This window comes from Lotus japonicus, chromosome 2 (assembly GCF_012489685.1).
Source record: "Lotus japonicus ecotype B-129 chromosome 2, LjGifu_v1.2".
Taxonomy (NCBI): domain Eukaryota; kingdom Viridiplantae; phylum Streptophyta; class Magnoliopsida; order Fabales; family Fabaceae; genus Lotus; species Lotus japonicus.
The window spans coordinates 63853452-63878215 of record NC_080042.1 but is presented as its reverse complement, the minus strand read 5'-3'; the positions used below and the strand labels follow the sequence as shown (position 1 = coordinate 63878215).

The following is a 24764-nucleotide window of genomic DNA, read 5'->3' as shown; positions in this document are numbered from 1 at the left end:
GAATCAGCGTAAGCGTGACAGGAGTTTGGTATTTGAGAAAGATTAATGAAGAGGAAAGTTCAGGAATTACTTGAGGAATGTTGCGTAGTTGCTTCCGGAGTTAGTACGAGTCGTCTGCACACCTGCCTTATGGCGAGCGTGTCCAGAATAGGCTATTTCGCTCTTAAAGCAACGTTTTGAGTGAGATTTCGAACTCTCGGAAAATTTAAAGATTCTCTTTATTTTTCCATCGACCAGCGTTTCATTTCGGAACTCTGGACTGTACGCACGATGGGTTTCACTTTTCGGATGTCCGCCGACGCTAATTTCTTTGCTTCGAAACCCTATTTTCGAGCAATGGATGAAGACTTTTTCTATTCGGGACATCTAACGAAGATTCCGTCCGCGTTGCTAGACTTGTTTCGACATTTCCAATCTTTCTTCTGTTGGAAGTTTTGTCGTTTGAGCATCACAGCAAAAAGTAGTTTTTCGGGACAGATTTAACTTACACCGCTTTTGAGATTTTCGATATCGTTTTTCCCATATCATAGATATTTGTTTTGAGTTCTGGATTTCTGACGCCAGAATCTCTCTTAGAATTCCTTGGTGAACGTGCTGCAATAATCGGAATCGCGAAATTTTCATTTTCCCGCGATTTCGCCCGCCTATAAATAGGCGAAAAAGCAAAATATCTTCCATTTTTCCTCCATTTGTGGCTGATTTCGTGGAGAGCAAGGGGGGAGGGGATTTCCGCGAAAACTTGACCAATGTTCGTGCAGTTCGTCCCTACTTCTAGGTATCAAGGTAACTAACACGATTCCTACCTCTGATTGTTGTTTCTGTTGCGTTTTTGAAGTCGTTTCTGTGCTCACAGTTTTGAGCTTTTTCTAAAATGGTCCGATTTCTTCGATTTCTTGGTTGGGTTATGTTCCTTACGTTCCCCTGAGTCTAAAACCTCTGTCAGTAAACTCTGATTGCGATTCAATTGTCCAGGATCTGAAAAACTGTTTCAAAACCTTTTTGTCTCACATTTCGAAACTTTATTGTCGAAAAGTCATAATTTGACTTCGTGCCTTTAGGATTTGTTGTCACGGATGTCATGAGGATCGTTGCTGTCAAATTTGTTTTCAGAACTGATAACTTTGAAGTTTTGAGCCTTTATTTTGGGCCAAAATGCCCCTGGATAGTCGTATTTCGGCCCGATTGTCCGAAAATTGTTCTGACAGTTTCTTTGCCTTAGTTTTATCCTAAAACTACCTTGTGAATTGATTTGATCGAAGAAAAAGAGCCGAAGCCCTTTTTCCTTTGAGGCCGTGGGTTATTACCATCAGGGGGGAGTTTTTCGGTTTCGAAAACTTGTCTTTTCGTACCTGATTGTCCTATTCTGAAGCTTTAATGCTTTGTCTATCGTTTATGTATTGTTTTGCGATCGAACTAATCGATTTTGTTTGGGTTCTGCTTTGTTTTTCTCCGAGGTTCAGTTGAGGGAACTTTGGAAGACTCAGAGCAATTGTTTGAGGAGAACTTTGTTTGCGAAGCTGGAACAGCTCGAGGTTAGGGCAACTTACTATATATTAGCTATGAATGCATGATAGGCGTCGATCAATTCGACTTATGCTTTACTTTGATGTTGATTATGTTGATGAACTGATGTTGTGATGTTGTGCTTTATTGGATTGTGCGTTTTGACGCGACTTCGGAGTGGAGATTCATTGATCTGGTGATCTTTGATGTTTCGGGTTGGATGAACAACCCTAGGCAAGTTCAAACGAGGGGTTTGGGACTTAGCCATTTGTTGGGATTCGTTGGTTTACTTAGACTTTCCCCGGGAAACTTCTTTTGGGCGGTTGGTTTTCGGAAATCCTAGAATGAATAGAATATTGTAAACTAGAGACTTTGGGAAACTTAGACTTTGAGAAATAAACTCATAATTTGACTAATTTGAATTGAAATCATTTTTATTAACGTTTAAGCATAGGAGAACTAAAAGGGAAAACATTTACGAAAGACGGGGAAAAGTCGACCTTTGTTGCGGGTTTGGAGAGTTATCGGAATTGGGGAAAGCCACTAAGGTGAGCTATGGTGATGATTGAAGTCACCGAGTACTGTAGTACTCTTGGGGAGTGTTGTGGAGCCGTGTTGTATTGACCGACACCTAGTGCTCTTGTTGTTTGGGCGGTGTTGTATTGACCGACACTAGACCCTTGTGTATTCTGTGGATGGAGTTGTGTTGTATTGACCGACACTTACTCCGAGTTGTGTTGTATTGACCGACACTAACTCATGGGTTTGTTGAGATTGGGTTGTGAGCTACACACTTTCGTGGTAAGGGCGATTCGTTGTTTGGCTAACCATATTGCATCAATCGGGTGAATAACGGGAATGGTTCACCTTGCATAAATGGTGAATAACGGGAATGGTTCACCAAGGATGAATAACGGGAATGGTTCATCCAGGATGGATAACGGGAATGGTCCATCCATAGTGAAGAACGGGAAGCTTCACTGAGGCGTGAGACTTCGTGAAAGCATGGAACTTCACTGAAGCGTGAGACTTCGTGAAAGTGAGTAAGCTTCACTGAGGCGTGAGACTTCGTGAAAGCAGAAACTTCACTGAGGCGGGAGACCTCGTGGAGACGGGAACCTTCGCTGAGGCGGGAGACCTTGCGGAGACGGGAACCTTCGCTGAAGCGGGAGACTTTGCGGAGGCGTGCAACTTCACTGAAGCGTGAGACTTCGTGAAGGCGCGAAACTTCACTGAAGCGTGAGACTTCGTGAATGTGTGAGATTTCACTGAAGCGTGAGACTTCGTGAAAGCGTAAGACCCCATTGAAGCGTGAGACTTCATGGAAGCGTGAGATTTCATCGTCGTTTACCCTAGGGCAACGACAGGGAACATTGGTTTAGTTGGATACGTGTGTGCTGGGAGGACGATACATTGTTTGACTAACCTTATCACCTAACTTCATATGTTGAGATTATGATGATTTGATGTTGATGAACATCGTTAGGTATTAATGATTGAACTGTGTAGGAGATTCGAGAACATGCTATGTATACCTTAGAGTAGGCAATACATAACTTATATGTATATATACAACATATATATATATACCCCTTTTATCGCATGTTGATTGTATATCTATTGTATTCTGTAAGTTGACCCTAGCGCCTTGGCTTTGTTTGTATGTTTGTGTTTGGGCGGTCGGCCTGCTGCCAGGCGTCTGTCAGCCGGTTCGTGATGATTCGTGGCGCGGGAAAGACCCGGAGCGGAATGACTATTACTAGAGCTTTCGACGAGGACCCGGACTTCATGCCTGATCGAGGGAGGGTCGCTGATAGTAGTGTGGGTTATGGGAGGTTAGAGTCTTTTGAGTTGGTTGTTACTGTAATAGCTCTGATTCGTTTTGCTTTTGGGACAGGGTAGGTTCCCGACGCATGACTTTTGTGTGGTTCTCTTACTGACGGATCACAGTGAGTCAGTCGGACCATAGTGGTCTTTGCTTAGGCCATTTTGAGGCCGACTTTCTCTTGGATAGTGGTATATTTGATGTTTTTGCGTACAGTTCTGGTTTGTATATATTCGCCTACGGGCATGCTGCCTTGGAGTCACTGCGTGTGCGCGTGACGGGAGAGTGCAGCTGAGGCTGTACATTTGTATATGTTTGTTTATCGGTTAGTTAGTTGTTGGGTTATGTCTTTACTTTCTATTGTTTTGATTTAAAGGAAAGAAAACGAAAAAAAATTACCTGTTTTCCGCGTAAAGATTATTTTTGGTTACTAAAGTGACACCTGGAAATCGGGGTGTTACAAACAGCAAGTTGCATGGACCACCTAAGAGCCATTGCCTCCCCCATGATTGGCGAAGAAGCATGAAGAAGGTGTTGTGCTGCAGAAGCAAGCACCTCACCATGCCTATCCCTCACAACCAAACCAAAACCCACCAGCCCCGTGGATGCCACCGGTGCATCGAAACAACAATAAATAGGCAATAAATAAATAAATTTGCAAGTATTATGTATTCATAAAAGAATAAAAAAAATATTACATACTGTCTTTTTAAGTCATGGTTGTCTCATCATTATTGATGTTTGTCTTTTTTTTCTACATCGGAAAGAAATTATTGATGTTTGTTCTCCCCTTTCCATTTGTATATTTCTCTTTTTTATTTATTTGTATTTTGTATTTTCTGAATTCCACAATATCTTGCCATTGCTCTAGTTAAAATAGTAGTTCTTTTTAACAAGATGTTAACAATTTGTGTACACAATCTTCTGCAATTAATTGGTAAGACACAATATTTTCATTATCTTATTGATCTAAATAAGCTACTAAAATCCAACAGTTGGAAACAATATTTTTATGAGTAAACTAGTACTTTTTACCCGTGCAACGCACGCACTACAGCATTTTTCACTTTAGCCCACGTTAATTTCTTCAACGGAGAAAAAACCGTGGCCTAATTAGAGTATATGCCACGGTTCAAAAATTGTGGACATATGATGATCACAGCTGAAAAAAACCGTGGAATCTACGGTATATACCACGGTTCCACAATTGTGGACAGTTCATGGCTACAGCTTTCCAACCGCGGCAACCTAAACCTACAAATATTACCGTGGCATAAAAATCTTCATCTTAATTAATTAATTAAACTGGGCCTAACACTAAAAAACTGGCTGCTCTGTGTAGTATGAACCCTTCGCCCCTTCCTCTTGTTCGCTATGTGGAGGAAAGCTCATTGGCTCTGTTGGGCATCCTACGCCGCTGCCCTTCATTGTCCAGGCGTTGTCTATCGTGTGCAAGGTTCCTCCCGCCCTCTGTTCTCCGCCCTTGCATTTCTCGGGCTCCATCGTTCTCTCTGCGCTCCAGTTCTCCTTCAACTCAATCGAAACCTTCGCCGCTCGCAACATTAGTATATTGGGCCCTCTTTTTTCTCATAGGTGCAGCCCTCTTTTTTTTTTTCTCATGTTGATTAACCTGCGTTTGGGTTCTAATGTCTCTGATTGCTCTCTAACATGTTCATAGAATTTTGCTGCATGAGAATATGTTCATAAATTTTGTAGCATGAGGATCTACAGCATTGTCTCATTCTATTGCAAAATCTGGTATAAGGGAAAAAAAAACTGTCTTGTGAGGATAAGCTAATGATCTAGTCAATTTGAAGCTGCTGTAAAAACTGGTACTGGCTATATGAAAATATTGCTGCTGATCCTTTTATTTTTTTTGGCCATGAACTGACATTGCTGCATTCTTGTTTGGATTACCAGTTCTTTTCTGAAATTTCATCTTCTAGTCAGTTCATGGAAACAGTGCATTGTCAATTTTGCTGCTATATTTGCACCATAGAGAAGCTATATGTTATATTAGTATAGTCAGGAACAAGTGGATATCTGCCTTAACAAAGAAAAAGGATAAATAAAGATTAGTAAATATGCTTCTGAACTATTCCTTCCTAATGAACAAAATAGACTTTGGGTTGGTGTTTTGATGATACATGTGATGGTGGGGTTGAAATGATTTTTCAGTATTGGGGTTTAATTGTTATTTTATTTTTGTTTCCCTATTTTTAAGTTGAGGGCTCGTTCGTTTTATCTAAATTTTTGTCTTGTGAGGATAAGCCAATTCAGAACACAAATGAATCCAAGACGTTCAAGTCTTTGTTTGGGAAGGAAAAATCTGGCCGAGTTCGCTGCTACGGAAGAACGTTAACACCATCCACGAGGAAAAAAATGAAGAAATTTCTGCTATTAAGAAGCAGCATAAAGATGAAATGACTGGTATGAAGAGGCAGATGGATGGATTAACATTACTTGTAAGGAACATGCTGAAGCTACAACACCCAAATTTAGATGAAGAAGAGATCTCTATTATGATGGAAGCTGCTCTAGGCAATGAAAATAGTGTAGCTTCGCATTCATCTGCATCAACCTATGTTCCCCCTCACGAAAAGGTATACTTGTTTAATTTTCTAAAATTTGTGGTATGTTGTGGGAAAATTTGCACCAAAAAGGGGGTGTTTAATGTGCTTTCATTCATCTGCATCGACCCTGCTGTTTTTGCTGTCTATGCTTGGCTACCTTGTGGCTCTCTTTAGTAGATCAGGTCTGTGTTGATTAGTGTTACATGATGTTGGTTGGTTCAAGTATGTTATGTTGTCGCTGTCCTCTTTTTTACTGTTTCTCTGGCCTTAGCTTAAGCACTCGGTGCGGTTTGCTGGTATTTTGCTGGTTTTTCCCTGCGTTTGTTGCTGCCCGAAGCTTATTTCCTCACCTTGGGTTGTCTCATCATGTTGCAAGGGCTGCCTATCTAGCTATTTCTTTAATTTTGTATTTGTGTTCTTTGCCTTTGTGCTTTTCTTGACTAATTTGTTGTTTTTCTCCATTGATTGGTTGCTATATTCTTCACTAATATGAAATGATTATCTGGATTGTCTATTTCACTAATTTATGTGTATTGTGTTTCATTTTAGCAGAATGGGGAGAATGATGATTTTCAAGAAGAAGGAGAAGGAGAAGGAGAAGGAGAAGGAGATGGAGGAGGAGAAGGAGAAGAAGAATATTGATTGCTTTTGGAATTGATAGTATTTTCTTATTTTGAAAGGCTAATTAAAGATTAGTATGACATGTTGAGATTTTATTTTGTTGATGTTTATGCTGATTTTAACATTGGCACGAATTGACTAGAAGCTGTCAAGTTGAACATGATTAGACATTGCCATTTTTTTTGGTAGTACCTTTATTTTTGGCTCTTTGTGTTCTAAATACAATATTTGTGTTAATTAAGATTTGGTCTTAGTTTCATGTGATTCAGTTTTTTGTAACGACTCTATCTCTTGATATTGGTTGAACTAATCTTGTGCTTCTTTTAAATGAATCAGCTTATGAAAGAAAAGTTGATTGTAATTATTTTAGTTGATGAGTACATTTGTTATTGTTATAATACTTTAATAAATTAGGTTATTAAAATATTATGGAAGCAAACCAAATGGTTCCCAAAATGTGGTTTTAAGCTTCCACAACAACCGTGGTTAAAGCTATTGGCCACGCTTACAAACAAGTGGAGTAAATATAACCGTGGCTCTAGAGTTAACATACAACCGTGGCAGAAATATATAGGCCGCGGTTACGAATTGGTAGTGAGAAAATAACCGTGGCATTAGAGTAGTGTGTAAACCGTGGCTAAATGTCTAAAAGCTACGGTTTAAGACACGCGACACTACATAAACCGCGGCCTTACGTATTTTAATTAACCGTGGTCGTTGAACTTGACCACGGCCACATAACCCGCGACAAGGAAACCGTGGCAGAACCGCGGCGTAAGCTTTTTGCCACGGTTTTTCACATTGCCCCGCGGTTTTACGGGGACATTCTTTATTATTTTGTATTGTGTTTTTTTATATTTTTTTCAAATTATTTATTCATATGAAAGAGAAAAAACAATATTTTTTTGTGATAATTAGATTTTTTTTCGAAGTGTTAATTTATGTTTTTAATTTTTTTTTGTCGTAGATTTTCTTATGAGTGTACTTGTCTTTTTTATTTGTGTTGTTTGTCCTTGTTTATCTAATTGATGTTTTGGATTTATTCTTTTGATATAACAATTTTATTGTACTTTAGATAGAAGTGGTATTTTTGGTAAGATCTTATTTAATATTAAGTTTGTCTTTTCGAGGTTTATAACTCATGAAATAAATAATAATAAATTTATTTATAATAATTTGAAGTTAATAGTATAAGTTCATAGAATGACAATAATAAAGGAAGATCAAAAGGAAAGGTTAGAGGAGTTTTTTATTGAATGACCTTAACTTTTAAGGTTTTTTATTTATATTAATTATTAGTTGATTAATATTTCAACAAATCTAAACTTGTCTTATGAAATTCCCTATATATATTTTTTTAGTGATATCATATTTAATATTAATTTTGTCCAATGACATTCCATAACTCAAATGAATTAAATAGTAATAAATTCATTTAAAATAATTTCGAGGTTAATAGTAGAAAGTTATAAGACTAACATTGATGAAGGAAGTAAAGAGATAGAGATGATTTTCCTTTTCTTTTTGCATCACATGTTATGATATCAACTATATTAAATTGTACAAAATTATATTTTACTTTAGGAATAATGTTACTTGTAGCTTCTTCAATTCTTGAGATGCTCATTCAAGTAATCATGTATTTGTGCTTTGTGACTCTATATTTTCTAACAGGTGCTTGAACCATAAAATTCTGAATCGCATAAACTTGTCTTGCACATAGTGTGTCACTAAATTGTGGCATTTGAAAAACTACAATTTTAAAAATTCACTTTGCTATGGTAACAACAAATAGTTTGAATTAGGTATCATGAAAGTGGGGATAACAAAGAAATTGAATACATTTTCAACGATTAAGAGCACTTCAATACTATTAACAATTCTAGGTGTTTTGAAATCTCTTGTTTCCCACACATGGAACATACGAACTGTTTGAGTCATCCTACATAACAAAAAGTTGAGCAAATCAATGAGAAAATAATTCTTTAGGTGTTTCAATTTTAGATGATGAAATCAAGTTGAAGATCATCATGAAATAAAAATCATGTTATAACACATGTTAACATTCTAGGTTAGCACATCAATAGTTAGCCGTTGGATATATGTACCTGGAAAAATGTCTTGAAGCTTGAGCCTTTGAAAAAACAAAAGCAAATGCTTCAACAAAACTTATGTGACGTGCACATGTTGAATGAGTATTAACACTTATTAATTTATATAGTTGTAGAGAAAAGGGTTAGTGATAGTCTTTTTTTCTTTTTGATAAGATCTTATTTAGTATTAAGCATACTTTTTTGAATTTCATAACTCATATAAAATAAATAATAATAAATTGATTTAAAGTAATTTTTAATTAATAGTAGATGTTTAGAATGACATTGATGAAGGAAGTTCATGAGGAAGTGATAGTGAAATTTTTTTTTATTGAGTGGCCTTTAACTTTTAAGGTTTATTATTAATATTAATTATTAGTTGATTAATACTTCAACAAACCTAAACTCTTCAACAAACCTAAACTAATAATATGTGTCTTATAGAATTCATAAATATTATCAAATTTAATATTAATTTTGAGCTATGACATTCCATAACTCATAAATTAAATTGTTCCTGGCTTGGGTATCTTATGCTCAGTCTTTCTTTAATAAATTCATTCTATTTTCAAAAAAAAAACTCATAAATTAAATAATGATAAATTCATTTAAAATAATTTTGAGCTTAATAGTAGAAACTTATATACTAACATTGATGAAGGAAATTGAAGGGGAATATCGAACAGCTGAGATTAAAAGTCTGTTGTATATTGAACGGTTCTGAAAAATCACATATGAAATAATATGCATAACTACTTAAATACTCATAGATAAAAATAAATATATGAAACATTGTTTATTGATTGACAATTTTACCCTCGAGGTTACTAAACTTCTCAATATATAAATAAATATAAATATGTTTTTGAATTTCATAACTCATATGAAATAAATAATAATAAATTTATTTATTTCAATTCATAGTAGAAGTCTATTGAATGACATTGATGAAGGAAGTTCAAGAGGAAGGGATATGATAGTTTTTTTATTTATTTAGTGACCTTTAACTTTTAAGGTTTATTATTAATATTAAATATTAGTGACCTTTAAATATTAGTGACCTTTAAATATTAAATATTAATCTAAACTAATGATCTTACATATTTGATATTAATGTTGACCTAAGACATTCTATAACTCATATAAATTAAATAATAATAAATTCATTTAAAATAATTTTGATCTTAATAGTAGAAAATTATATACTAACATTGATGGAGAATGTTCAAGGGGAATATCGAACGACTGAGATTTAAAGTCTGCTGAATATCGAACGGGTTCAAAGTAATTACATATAAAATAATATTTATAATTAATTACTCAAAACCTCATAGGTAAAAACAACTATATGAAACTTTTTTTTTAATTCTCCAAATAGAGTTGATAGATAAAAGGAATAAGAAGGAAAAACAAAACCAAAAACTGAAAAAATAGTGTAAAATTAGTGACCACATTCATAGTGTAAATATCACCTAAAAATGACATAAATTGAATGAAACTTAAGGTAGACGATGAAGATGACAACACCACACAAAGTTGTAAAATAAAATAAATGTGACTCTCATTTAGTCGACTAAGTTCATAATGAAACAATAAAAATTACGAAAAATGCAAGAAACTTACATATTTTCAAGATGTAACATTGGAAGAATGAAAAACAACAATGGGAAAACCTGAAAAAAGAAACAAATTGAAACTAAATCAATGAAATATAAAAGAGAAAAAGAGGCTTCATTGTACTGGATTAGAAGAAAAGATTATCATTTGGTCAACTAAAAATTAATCAAAAAAAAAGCAAGAAACTTACATTGGTTTAAGATTAAACTGTCAAAGAAATGGAATCAAACATCATAAAATTGTGCAAGAAAAATAATGAAACACAGTTAGAGAAATAATCAAGGAGATGACCTTAATAGTTTATGAAGAAAAAATATTTTTGAAATGAAATAGAAGTTACAAACAGATCATAATAATATTGATAATCAACAACAAAGAACAAAACATGCATAAATTACAAAAGTAAAATAAAAATTGTAACTTTCATCTATTGAATAAGCGATAACAACGTGCATATTGCGAATAAAGACTGAATCTTATAGGAGTGGGAGATGAAGAATGAGAAGAACGAATGAGAAAAAAAAGATCGTTTGGGAAGAACGTAGCATGAGGACAAAATTTGAAGAAGAAGAAATTCAGAAATCAGAACAAATAAATCAAAAGGATAAATAAGGCGAAAAAAGAAGAGCTCTTACCGGATGGAAGATGATGATGGAGAAAAACGTCAATGCTTGAGAATGAAAAGTGATGAAGAAGAAGTGACTGTTGGAGAAGAAAAGACGCAAAAGAAAATTTTCTAACCTGATGGAAGATCTTCTTGTGCTAGAATGATGCTGTTGAAGAATTCAAATCGAAGTGATATAACCTGCACATGAATGGAGATGCTGAAGGTCAAAATGAGAGAGATGAAAATAAGTTGAAAGGGAAATGGAAAAATGTTTTATATATAGGAGAAGAAGGAAGAAACTCTTGGTGATTTTGTAACCATAATCCATAATTAGGAGTTACAAAAGAAACAAATAAAACGGCTAAGAATATGAAAAGGTTGTACAAAGGGTTTTATAAGAAAATGATCAACGGTTAGGATTAGAAGCATTGAATGGCCAGGATTGATTTCATATTGAATTACTCACAAATTTACGTATATGACCATGGAAAAATTTCCACCCATGTGTATTAAAGTATTAAATTACAGTTTTACCCCAAAGGTTGCAAAAACTCTCCCTTTATATATAGTATAGATAGATAGATAGATAGATACACACATCCCTCAAGGTTTTTCAGAGTTATAATTAACCTCATTTTTCTCTTAAATATACACTCCATTCCCTTTAACACAATCCAAAAAATCCTAACACAATATACATGTAACACCAAATTAATTAATTTATAAATAAATAATAAATAAAATAATTATCTTCTAAACAAATAACATATATCTTATTATTTGACAAATATTTATAAATATTTTAAATTACTAATTGATGGTTGGTTTATGTGGTACATGCTTGATTCCTCTTAAGTAAGGCCCCGGGTATGAGTCTAATGAAAAAAATCTCGCTTTATGCACCAAAAAAGAATTTTTTAAACTTCTCTATATAAAAAAAGAATTCAACTTTATATTTATTACGCATATCTATTATGGAAAAAATATTTCCAAGGTACATCAACAAGTCTATAATTTTAAAGAAAATAAAAAAAATAGTTTCAAATAAACACAATGAAATATTTTTAAATGATTTTAGATACAATTTTTTTATAAATAAAACAAGAAATATTCTTACCATGATAAATATAGAAATTAATTTCACTTTAGGTCCCTCTAGTTTGAACAATGTGATTTTTCCCTCTTAATTTTTTAGCTAATTAAGTCCTCATACTTTTAAAATTAACAAATTTGGTCCCTTTGCCACTTTTATATACAAAAAATATTTAGGCCTTCAATTTCTATTCAAATATTATAGGGTTTATGATATATTTGAGATATAATATAAATTTGAACGTTCAAAATTTAAAATTTTAGTGAAAAAATCATAAAATTTAAAGGATTTTATAAGATTTGAAATTAGGGTTTAAAAAAGGAGAAGTTTGTTTTGTTTTTCTTCGAATTTTGGTGAAATTTAATAAATTGATCGGTCTTTGAGTAGAATAAGGTTTCCAGTGATTTAATGAGATCAATTTGTGAAAATCACATTTTGAGAATCAGAATTTGATTTTTTTAAGTAGGTTGAAATATGTTTTTAGATCCTAATAAATAAAGAGGAATCTAAATTGGTAGATATAAAAAAATTTGGTTGCTTTTAGTCCGTTGACTTATTTACTAAATTTGACAAGCGATTTTTGATATTGATTGCTCCAAACATTCTTGTTGAGACTATTACTTAATAGGATGCCCGAATATAAGTGTCATTACAAGTAGTATTAAGCGGGTAGCGATAGGGTAAGTGAGTTCGTTTTTCGCTTTTATCACATCTAAAGAGATACTGCGGTCTACGAGTACTCAGTCCCATATTCCATCGCCGCGACCATCTAAACATTTCGTAGATAGTGATTGCAAGAAATTGAAGGAAAGTGCAAGAAAATGACAAAATATTCTGACTTCAATTTCTATCATTTACCTTTTTTTCTCATGCTGTACACACCCAAGTGGTCTGGCCCAGTAACAAGAAGTGCCCCTCCCCCAGTCAAAAAAAATTTGATTTTTGCAAGAGCCCACATATTACATATTAAACTAAGTAGATACCAAATAAACTTCCGAGGTGGGACTCTTTGCACTTCATTTTGAAGCTTCTATGCTTCAAATTGTAGCGAAACACAAAAATGGGTCAATTACCAATGAGCACGGTGCCATTGGGATTGAGCCAGATGTGAGTCATTTAATTGTAATCTTGTGTTATGAATCCAGAAGAGAACAATCAGTTAGATGAGGATAATGTGCCCATTCAGTGAGAAGAATTCCATGTAAACAGAGCATTAGAAAAAAATATAATAAAATCTTATGAACATTCCTATCAATTTTCTTGAATATGCTGAATTCTGATAGAAAAGATATCACTCTGATTGCATGTGATAGAGTTTTTATAGAGAAGTTTAGATCTGTGGCTGCAACTGCAAGTTGGTTAGTCTTGTTAGATTCAGTTACTACAAAATATGTTCCAACTTCCAACTAGCATTAACACAAGGGACATAACTCTGAAACAAATACACAAGCTCAATGCCAAAGCAAACAAACAGACTTATAGAATAATGAATTAGAATTAACATCCTAATTTTGCTCCCTCAAACTGTGTTTGAACTGAACTAGTGCCAGCTTGTAGAAGTCATGTAGAGTAGTGAACCTCACTTGAATTAGAAATATCTTCCACTGATCTTGGGACAGAATATGACTAGGAGTTTTTCTGTGAGAAAGGCATGTCCAGCTTTTGTAGTAGTGTAGAATAAGATTGTAAGAGTTAAACACAGAAACCAACACACAGAGTCTACAAAATCATTTGGGCCATTGGTCGATTAAATTTCATTATAAAAAAGTAGTGAGATTGAAATAAACAATTCAATGGGATTTTTAGATTTAAATTGTTGGGCTGTGCCAGCAAAATTCATTTAATATCGTAAGAGTCAATAACCCACATATCAAATATTGAACTGATTTAAAGACTACCTAAATAGTGTCCAAAATCCAATCCAACTAATGTAAATTATGTCACCTTTAAGATTACATGACATGGCATAAGTTGAAGATGGATATGTGGACATTATGTCACCTTTAAGATCTGTCGACATTATTAGGTAGCCTAATATCTTAATTTTGATATACTAGCTAGAAGACGTAGAAATGTATGTTAAGAAAGTGTGCTTGCTCTTGCTTTTATTTCTGTCTGGTGTTCTCTTGCGTGCTAGACTGTCCGATGTGGGGCTGCTATAGTAAGAGTGAAAAAGCAGAGCAAAACAGCAAAGCTTCCTATCTATGAAAGGAAGTAAATTAATTATTTTTAAGATTCGAATCCCTTTCAACAAATTCAACCCTAATGTCTCTAACTCTTAACACTTGAGTTATCATTCGGGAACATGTAGTGTAGTGTGAACATATCATTATTATTATTGATGCTATTGTGTACTAGGAGAGTTTTGAGTTTTGACTAAAATATACAGACTGGGGGAGCTGAACATTGATTGTGAATTTGTGATTGATACGTGATAATTCGGGTTTATATACCACCAAAATGATGTTCATGTTTCACTCTCCACTTCCCACTCCCAAACACAGTTTCAGAGCCACACGTAACGTATCAGCGAACGCGCGGTTGCTGACTCTGAATCAGTGATTCTTCATCCCTCTGTGACTAAGAAACAGAAATGGAGAAAGAACACCAAAACTACACCTCTCTCCATTCACCTTTGATTCAAAACTCAGTGGAAGAAGCAGGCTTGGTGGTGGTTGATACAAAGCTAAACAACCCAACAGAAAGAACTGAAATTCTTGAAGAAGTGAAGAAGCAGCTATGGCTTTCTGGTCCTTTGATATCAGTCACTCTGCTGAATTTCTGCCTCAACCTTATCTCTGTCATGTTTGTTGGTCATCTTGGCGAGTTGGCTCTCTCTGGTGCTTCCATGGCTACTTCTTTTGCATCTGTCACGGGTTTCAGTTTATTGGTGAGTCAATGTTGATTATATACAAACCATTTGTGTTCTTATATTTGTGTTGGTTTGTTGGGAATTTATTGCTGTTAGCACTCTTTGTCTTTTTGTAAATCAATAACTGTTGGTACTTGGAAGTTCCACTGAGGGTTACATGAAAGTCAACATTATTAGTTCAAGGCAAACATGCTGATCATTATTCATTACTACCCCTTTATTTCTATGAAGCAGATTTAGAGTGTGTTTGAGTAAATAGCTTATTTACACGCTTATGGCAATAAGTGCTTATCGCATAAGTGCTTATTCATAAGCTAATTGGAGAAACTTATTGAAATAAGTTGAAAATATGTTATAGGTAAGCATAAGCTAATTTGAACAACATATTAAAATAAGCTCAAAACAACTTATAGATAGTTCATAAGCTATTTACATAAACTTTTCCAAACACTTGCAAAAGCACTTATGCTATAAGATGAGCTCAAATAAACTCTTAGAAATGGGGCCTTAGTATATTTGTGAATAGGAAGTGTCTGACTGTATGTGGTGATGGTCTAGAGTAAAAACATATATTTTCAAGGAAACTGTTGATCTTGTCACCTGATTAAAATCAAAACCTTAAAGTATATGAGTTTGTTTTTTAATCTAACACATATGGTACTTAATGGACTTATTCATGATTGGTACTTCATCCCTCAGACTTAAATTTCCAATTGGTAAATGGATAATGGTTTACACTTGACATTTCAAATGATTTTTAATTTGGTTAAAACAGGTAGGAATGGCAAGTGCCTTAGATACCTTATGTGGTCAATCATATGGGGCAAAGCAGTACCGCTTGTTAGGCATTCACATGCAGAGGGCTATGTTGATTCTTATGGTTGTCAGCATTCCGCTTGCGATTATTTGGGCAAACACAGGATCCATCCTCATTTTCCTTGGCCAAGATCCTGAGATATCTGCAGCAGCTGGGGAATATGCTAAGATAATGGTTCCATGCCTTTTTGGTTATGGTCTTCTGCAATGCCTCAATAGATTCTTACGAACCCAAAATATTGTATTTCCAATGATGCTCAGCTCAGGAGTCACGACCTTGCTACACTTTTTTATATGTTGGATTTTGGTATACAAGACTGGACTAGGGTACAAAGGGGCAGCCGTAGCAAATTCTATATCTTACTGGTTGAATGTTACCATACTCTCGCTCTATGTCAAGTTTTCTCCTTCGTGTAAAACTACTTGGACAGGCTTTTCGAAAGAGGCACTGCACAACATCCCCACATTCATGAGACTTGCCATTCCCTCAGCTGTTATGGTCTGGTAATTATTTTCTCTAATACTTCAATACCACCTATCGTGATAGATAACTGCTTGCTGTTTTTGTTACTTTTCTTTTGAGGTTCTAATGCTCATTCAAAGTTTATCATACTTATTTTGTTGAACAGCTTGGAAATGTGGTCATTTGAACTCATGGTTCTGCTCTCTGGTCTTCTCCCAAATCCAAAGTTGGAAACATCGGTGCTTTCTATCTGGTTCGTTCATATTTTAGATGCTATTCACCATTGTTACACATACTTGATATTGTTGTTGCTGTTTTACTCAATTTAGTTACTTGGTTGGCTCTGTCAGCATGAATACAACATCAGCTGTTTGGATGATCCCCTTTGGACTCAGTGGGGTAGTAAGGTTATAATTTCTCCTTTCTGTTTAGAATTTAGTGGCAACCTCACCATTTTATTTGAGCACTCATATGTGAAACGTTTTGCTCTCTTTCTAATTTGCTTGTTGAAAATTCCCCTTGCTTTATAGTTCCATTTATGCTTGCATCATTCTTGCAGCATTCGTGTCTCAAATGAACTTGGAGCTGGTCATCCACGGGCTGCACGTTTAGCAGTGGCCGTTGTCATAGTGATTGCCATTATTGAAAGCATCTTAGTTGGAGCTGTGCTGGTCCTAATCCGTAATATTTGGGGTTATGCTTATAGTAATGAAGAAGAAGTGGTCAAATATGTTGCAACTATGATGCCAATTCTTGCAGCATCCAACTTTCTGGATGGAATCCAATCTGTTCTTTCAGGTGTTTTTATTATTCATTTCTTTCATCTATTGTCTGTATAGGAGCTATGATTCAAAAGCATTGACTGAGACATATCACATATAGGAGCTTTCATAATATATCATATGAAGGAAACTAATAGTGCTGGATGGCAAAGTAATGCATTATTTAAATAAAAATCAAATACCCAACTGAAATCTTGTTACTATGAACCATTACCATTTACATTTTCCCAAATGAAGTGGTTTCAAGAAGGAAGGTATATATTGGTAGAAATCCTGAAAACTATGTACTGCTACATGAATTTCCTAATCACTACAATATTAAGTAGTAATTAAGCAAATAATCTCGAAATAGTATTTTGCAAGTATCATTTAGTAGCTATATTACATGGTGACTTGCTTTCTGCTTCTTGTTTTACGTTTTAACCTTTATCATTTATACCACTAATAAGAGAAATAAAGCAGAGTGACACTAATATGTGTACGTGTAGATTTCAGTCGAACAATTGTCAGATTTGATCTTCTTTCGGTTTCAACTTTTCTTATTAAACATTGCATGTATATGTGAATGACTTGCCTACAATTGAGACTTAGACAGGGCTTGCTTGCTTGTGTTGTATTCACTTTTTTAGGATCTACATTCTTCTTGCTTGTTGCGTAAGCATGAACTATATGATTTATTTTCATAAAGCTTATTAATAAATCTGAAAGAGAAGGGAAGTCTGAAGAGGAAAACTTATACTGCACGTTTTGTGATCTGTGATAGCGATTGAGTTAGTAGTAGTACAAATGATCTTTCTTCATTTTGTCAGGCAATGCTAGAGGATGCGGTTGGCAGAAAATTGGTGCATTTGTGAATCTGGGGTCGTACTATATAGTTGGAATTCCAGCAGCTATCGTGTTAGCTTTTGTATTGGATATTGGAGGGAAGGTAAAAAATAACTTTCTTTTGTAGCATAGCTTTGAGACTGATTGTTCATTTTACAAAAATTACAATAATCTAATTTGGTTCTATCTGCTAAATACTTTTATGTAGGGGCTGTGGCTGGGAATCATATGTGCACTCATTGTTCAAGTATTTTCCCTAATGATTATTACTATATGGACTGATTGGGAGAAAGAGGTGAAACTTTTCATTTTTTCTTTGTAATCTCTTTCATCATCCTTTCATTTTTGTGACGAAGGACGCTGACATGTCTTATTTTTCTTTCATCATCCAGGCAAAGAAGGCCACAGATAGAGTCTATGACTCAGTAACACCAGAGAGCATAGTCACATGAAGCTGTAATATCTCTGCAGATACACATTCTTATCGAGTAATACAAAGAAGAAGAAGAAGACACAGTATAATTTTGTAGTAACTGTTGGTTAGATCGTTAAGCAACCAACTCAGTTAGTAAGTTGGTTAATTTTGTCAGTTAGAAGGAGGTTAGTTTTCTGTTAGCCTCTCTTAGTCTCTTTTACTCTTCGCTCGGTGGTTTAGTCATGATATATCACAGTAAGTTGAATACAGAAATTTTCTTCCACTTTTATCATTTTTTCTGAGTTTGATTTGCTAAGAATGTTGAATAAATTGTTCTTGGAAGAAAGAATAAGAGCTTTGTCACCATTCTTTTTGTAGAGAAGTCCAGTTATATATGGCCGAAAGAATAATGTGATCTTGATGATCTAAAATGGGGTACAATCTAGATGTAGATGATCTAGCTGACCGTTTGTGAAGTTTTTTGTTTTCGATTTTCTCTTGTAGGATATGTTTGAAAGTTTGTGGAGGGGAAATGAAGAATATGTGCTGTGTCTAAAAAGGTTGATGTTTTTTATTGACATATAAACAGAACACAACTAGTCATTGATTTCACCAACTAAATCAAGTTAAAAATAGAAGAGGAAGAGAAACGGAAAAGAACTTATGTTGATCCTCATTCATGACAGTCATTCAAAAGTTACATCAAGTACTTAATACTTGAGACTTAAGTCACAAGAAAACTTTTTTGGTGAAAACCACCCAATATCCGATCACCCTTCAACTATTCCAGATTCGAAATTTAGTCACAATTAAGACTCCTCATCTCTCTTGTGCCGGATCGAACCCAAGAGCTCTTCGCACACACTTCAGCCTGTGTTGCCAACTGAACTACCCCTTGTGGGTAAATCACAAGAATACAACTCAATTAAAAGGAAGAGTTGGCAATCTAGCTAATATTGAAGGTTAAGTTGAATGAGCAGTTCAAGTGTTATTGTCACACCTTGCTCTTGACTTTATTGATGAAATGAATTGCTCCATGTCTCCATGTGTCAAATTTTGCTTCGTTTGTGTATCAACACGGTGGTACATTTTTTTTGGTTTTGATTTATAACATTGATTCTTTTCTCCTTAACATCCTTTTTTTTGTCAAAATCCTTAACATCCTTAAACATACATGATAGGCCATTTATCATGAATAACAATGATTTCCAGAACAGCTTTCTCCTGTTGCTGTTGACTCCTTGTAATGTGCTATTTTAAAACAAACAAACTAGTAATAATCTATACTAAGCAAGCGGCTACCGAGGAGAGAAGTCATAAATGGTTTGGTAATTTATTTGTCAGTGGCAATAATTTCTTTGATATCATTGGCAGAGACAGATGTTCAACAGTTAAAGGAAAATGAAACAAGAAAAAAAAAGTTCATGTTTTCAATGATATCAGTCTTTTGTTTTCAAAAATGCAATATAATAATCTCTTTTCCTCTAAGACTCTCACTGTTTAAGACTCATTCAAGTGGTAAAACATTCTTATTCAAGGAAATCAAACTCTTCACAGTTATAAACTGTGTCTCTCCCGCTTTGCAACTAAGAAGTAGGAACTGAGAAGAGAAATGGAGAGTGAACACCAAAAGGCATCTCTTCACTCTCCTTTGGTTCAAAGCTCAAGGGCAACAGAAAGAACAGAAGTAATTGAAGAAGTGAGGAAGCTGTTATGGCTTTCGGGTCCTTTGATATCTGTGAGCCTCCTAAACTTTTGCCTACAAGTCATTTCTGTCATGTTTGTTGGACATATGGGCGAGTTAGCTCTCTCAGGTGCTTCTATGGCCACTTCTTTTGCAACTGTCACAGGTTTCAATTTATTGGTGAGCTCTCTTTTCTTTAACTGCAACGTGAATGAACTTTCATTACAATCCATAAAAATAGTATCATTAATTTTTTGACTTGAAGTGTGTACTAACGTCTTTACACCGGTGCCAACGGATATCCAAACACAGCTTTAACTTCCCCTTTTGGATTGATATCTAGTACCCTTGTAACACAGGCAATGAATAATGAAATGTGATCAAAGCATTCTCTGCATTTTTTTATTGGTTAAACCAGTCAGGATTGGCAAGTGCCTTAGATACCTTATGTGGCCAGTCATATGGAGCAAAGCAGTATCAGAATTTAGGCATATACATGCAGAGGGCCATGGTCGTTCTTACAGTTGTAAGCATTCCAGTAGCAGTTATTTGGGCAAATACAAGATTCATTCTTGTTTTCCTTGGCCAAGATCCTGAGATATCTGCAGCAGCTGGGGAATATGCTAAGTTAATGGTTCCAAGCCTTTTTGGTTATGGTCTTCTGCAATGCCTCAATAGATTCTTACAAACCCAAAATATTGTATTTCCAATGATGTTCAGCTCAGGAGTGACAACTTTTCTACACTTCTTTATATGTTGGATTATGGTATTCAAATCTGGACTAGGGTACACAGGGGCTGCTGTAGCAAATTCTATATCTTACTGGTTAAATGTTACCATCCTTTCACTCTATGTCAAGTTCTCTCCTTCATGTAAAAAAACATGGACAGGCTTTTCCAAAGAGGCACTGCACAACATCCCCACATTCCTAAGGCTTTCCATTCCTTCAGCTGCTATGGTTTGGTAATTTCATTCTAACATACTTCAGCACACCCTATAATAGACCAGTATTCATTATATCAGTTGTTACTTTTCTTAACAATATTACTCATTCATTTGTTTCATTGATCCTAATTTTGTTTTCAATTTTTTTGTCATTCTTAACAGCTTGGAAATGTGGTCTTTTGAAATGATGGTTCTCCTTTCTGGTCTTCTTCCAAATCCAAAGTTGGAAACATCAGTGCTATCTATCTGGTTGGTTTCCTATTTCAGAATTCAGATGCTTGTTACAATTGTTTCATACTTTCATCAATATATTGTTGTTGAATCTTGGACTTTTGCCAGCTTGAATACTACTGGAACTGTTTGGATGATTCCCTTTGGCCTCAGTGGAGCTGTAAGGTAAGTATTTCCATGAGCTTATATCTATCAAATAATCAATTTCTTCATAATTTTCTTTTTGCGATTTCCCCCAAGATCTGGTGTACAAAGTCTCATTAATGCTTTGCATGATATTCTTGCAGCACCCGAGTCTCAAATGAACTCGGAGCTGGTCATCCACGAGCTGCCCGTTTAGCAGTGTGTGTTGTTGTAGTAATTGCCATTATCGAGAGCATCTTAGTTGGAGCTGTGATGATCCCAATTTCTAATACCTAATACGTAATATCTGGGGCTATGCTTTTAGCAATATAGAAGAAGTAGCCAAATATGTAGCAACTATGATGCCAATTCTTGTAGCATCTAACTTCCTGGATGGATTTCAATGTATTCTTTCAGGTTTTTCCTGTTTCCCCCTTTTCTCATTTACTGTGTACATAGGAGCTATGAGTCAAAAGCACTAACAAAGATAATTTTGGGGTTGGGAATTTCCAATATATATCATTCTGTTTAAGTATAAACTTTCTGTTACCAGGTGAAAATGTCAAGAGGGCTGGATGTAGTTCTTAAAAGAAGGAGTGTAGATTGGTAGAAAACTAGAAATCATGAAAATTATATGTTGCTACATTAATTTTCTAATTATTTCAAAAAAGTATATTAAGTAAGTCATGCTTTTCCTTCCTCCATCCTTCCTCCTTCAAAAAACAAAAAGTAAGTCATGCTTTATATGTATGTATCAATTAGTTGCTACTTGCTAGTTAATTTTTTCACCCGAAAAATCTTTAATAGCTCATTTACTTCGTGGCTTAGTATTTCTTTTGTGGTAACAATTTATCAAGAACTAAGTAGAAAAAATGTAAAAGAAGGCTTTCCTATTTAAGGAATGAACAGAACAAGCAGAGGAAATCCTAGAAAGAAAAACTTATAGTGGAAGTTTTCTTTAATAAGCAAGCTCTATGGTGTAAGTGACATTTTTTATTCACTATGTCATCTATAATTCAGGAACTGCAAGAGGATGTGGTTTGCAGAAAATTGGTGCATTTATTAATCTGGGGTCATACTATTTAGTTGGAATTCCGTTAGCTATGGTCTTAGCTTTTGTATTGCATATTGGAGGGAAGGTAAAATATTATTAATTTTTTTGTAGCATAGTTTTTAGACTGATGGTTCAGTGTTACAAAGATTACAATAATCTGATTTGGTTCTACCTGCTAAATACTTTTGTGCAGGGGCTGTGGCTGGGGATCATATGTGCACTCATTGTTCAAGTATTTTCTCTAATGATCATTACTTTGCGTATTGATTGGGAGAAAGAGGTAAAGCTTTGGATTTTTTTCTTTGTCAATCTCTTTCATCTTTCATTTTTGTGACGCAAGTGCTGACACATGTATTATTTTTTGGACTCCTTGTCAGGCAAAGAAGGCCACGGATAGAGTCTATGACTCAATAAATCCAGAGAGCATAGTCTCATGAAGCTGCAATATCTCTGCAGATACACATCATGGATAAATTCTATTTGGATGAAAGCAATATGAGATTTGTTACCTTATTTCTCTTGAGAAGTGTATGCCCAATTGTACATGTCCGAAAAGGGTACTATCATCATGATCATTGCTTAAATACTCTGGAGGTGTCTGAAATTGTATGGCGTACGGAAATAAGTCCCTGAAAAAAAACTTTCCGATTCCGCATCCCTGGAATTTTTTTTATTAAAAACAGTCCATGCGCGTGTTTCATTCTAATGTGGCTTAATTTTTACACAATCATCAATTCCACATGTATTTTTTCTTTTTCTTTTATTCCACAGTCATCAAATTCATACCCAATGTGGCTCAATTTTATATTTTAATTGAAAATTTTATTTTTATTAAACAAAAAACCAAAAAATAATGGAAAAAAATAGGGTGAAGTTCAGAATTCTTCTTCCTTTTCATACTTCTTCATCACTCACTTAAAATTATTTCAATCTAGAAAATACCACACCAACTCCCAAATCTACCGCCTCCACCCAACCCACCAACACCCACCGAACCACCCAAAGATCGAAGTCCAAATCTCCAGATCTACGACCTCCACCACCCAAAAACCCATAGAGAAGGAACCACATCAGATTGGAGTCATGCAAAGGAAAGGGTTTGGTTCAAAATTGGAGTTTTTTGTTCGGTAAACCTTTGGTCTTGGACTGATATGGGCTTACTGACTTTGTACCTTAGCGGGCTTAGGCATTTCTGTAAACATTGGGCTAGGCGACCCATGACCCGGACGGGTTAAAATCCAATAATATATAAAGAGGACACCACCCAAGCGGTGGGGGATCCAACACATTTTTTACCAATTACTTTGCTTAGTCTTACTTTTGCTCTCGAACTGCTTAGCCTTGATATTGTTGTTCTATACCGGAACATTGGCGCCCACCGTGGGGCCGACGGAAATCAATCCTAGGCTTCTAGTTTTCAACAAATGGTGAATCAGCCCGGAGCGAATGGAGGGGGAAGCCATGTCAATCACGAGGGCGTTCCTCCTGACATTCTCACAAGGATCTTGGTGGATCTCACTGATCTCCGCCAACACAATCAACAACTGCAAACTCAACTTGCAGAACTTAATCAAGTTCGAGGCTTGCAAGAGGGCGATTGAAGGATGGCAGAAACGGTGGTGGATTTTCAACCGTTCACAGACAAAATTGCGAACACCACCGTCCCAGATAACTTGAAGACACTTGTTCTTGATTCATACTTTGGAGACCCAAAACGGGACATGTCTATCGATTCTGAATAACAAAAGAATCATCCTGAAAAATTGCTCTAACATTGTGTTCACGGATCAATTTGCTAACAGAGACAAGATTGTTGGTTAGTCGAGGTACAACCAAAACCAATGTTCTAAAAACCAGACCGGTCACTGAACCGATGGAAACACTGGTTTAAGGTTTAAAGGTTCAACCGGGGTCAAACCGAGGTCCAACCGGTAATATTTAAATATTATTTTAAAATAAATATTAATTATTAATACTATTAAAAATATAAGTTATACTATATAACACTAATTATAAACGTTTTTCGATATATTAAATATAAGAATTTAAATAATAAAGTCATATTTTAAAAAAAAAACGAGCTACCGTAAATGAAATCATAGAGAGCCACCTAAAATTGTTTTTTTTTAACTATGTAGGTAATGATTCAATTACGTTTAATTATTTCTTTCCTTTTTTTTTCTCTATCATGGCATTAATTTCTTGAAAATCTGAAAGTTGGCTTGTACAATGTCTAGTTACTATACAATTTATTTATTACTAATATTCTTTTTGGTTTTTCAAAGGCGTGAGTAATAAATGTTCTATTTCAAAAAATAATAATAAATGCTCAGTTTTTTATGGAAATTACTGATACTAATTGTCAGAGTGCGGAAATCAAGGGGTGCCAGTCAGATATTAACGCAGATTGTATAGGTACTGTTTGGAAAATGGATTTTTTTTTACCAACCTGTTAAACCGTTGAACCACCGGTTTTACCGGTTCTGACCGGTTTTTGACCGGTTTTTATGGGTTTTCTCCGGGTCAATAACTCCCTGTTTTTAAAGCCTTCCGGACCGGTGAGATGTCCGATTCCTGGTCCGACCGGTCGAATCGGCCGGTCTGGTCCGATTTTCAGAACAT

General features: G+C 35.1%; 1 protein-coding gene and 1 pseudogene across 2 annotated transcripts; both read left to right on the top strand.

Annotated features, from left to right (window-relative positions):
- Positions 1-14193: 14193 nt before the first annotated feature.
- LOC130738822 (protein DETOXIFICATION 16-like) lies at positions 14194-18397 on the top strand. 2 transcript variants are annotated; one of them, XM_057590986.1, is made up of 8 exons: positions 14197-14822; positions 15580-16124; positions 16250-16336; positions 16434-16490; positions 16643-16881; positions 17675-17793; positions 17899-17985; positions 18083-18397. In XM_057590986.1, exons 1-8 carry the CDS (start codon positions 14526-14528, stop codon positions 18140-18142), a joined length of 1491 nt encoding a protein of 496 aa, XP_057446969.1. In that variant the 5' UTR covers positions 14197-14525; the 3' UTR covers positions 18143-18397. The 2 variants fall into 2 exon arrangements, with proteins under 2 accessions (XP_057446970.1, XP_057446969.1); XM_057590987.1 differs by lacking the exon at positions 16434-16490 and having other exon boundaries at positions 14194-14822.
- A 143-nt stretch (positions 18398-18540) lies between these two features.
- Positions 18541-22848, top strand: LOC130738823 (protein DETOXIFICATION 16-like; annotated as a pseudogene).
- Positions 22849-24764: the final 1916 nt, after the last annotated feature.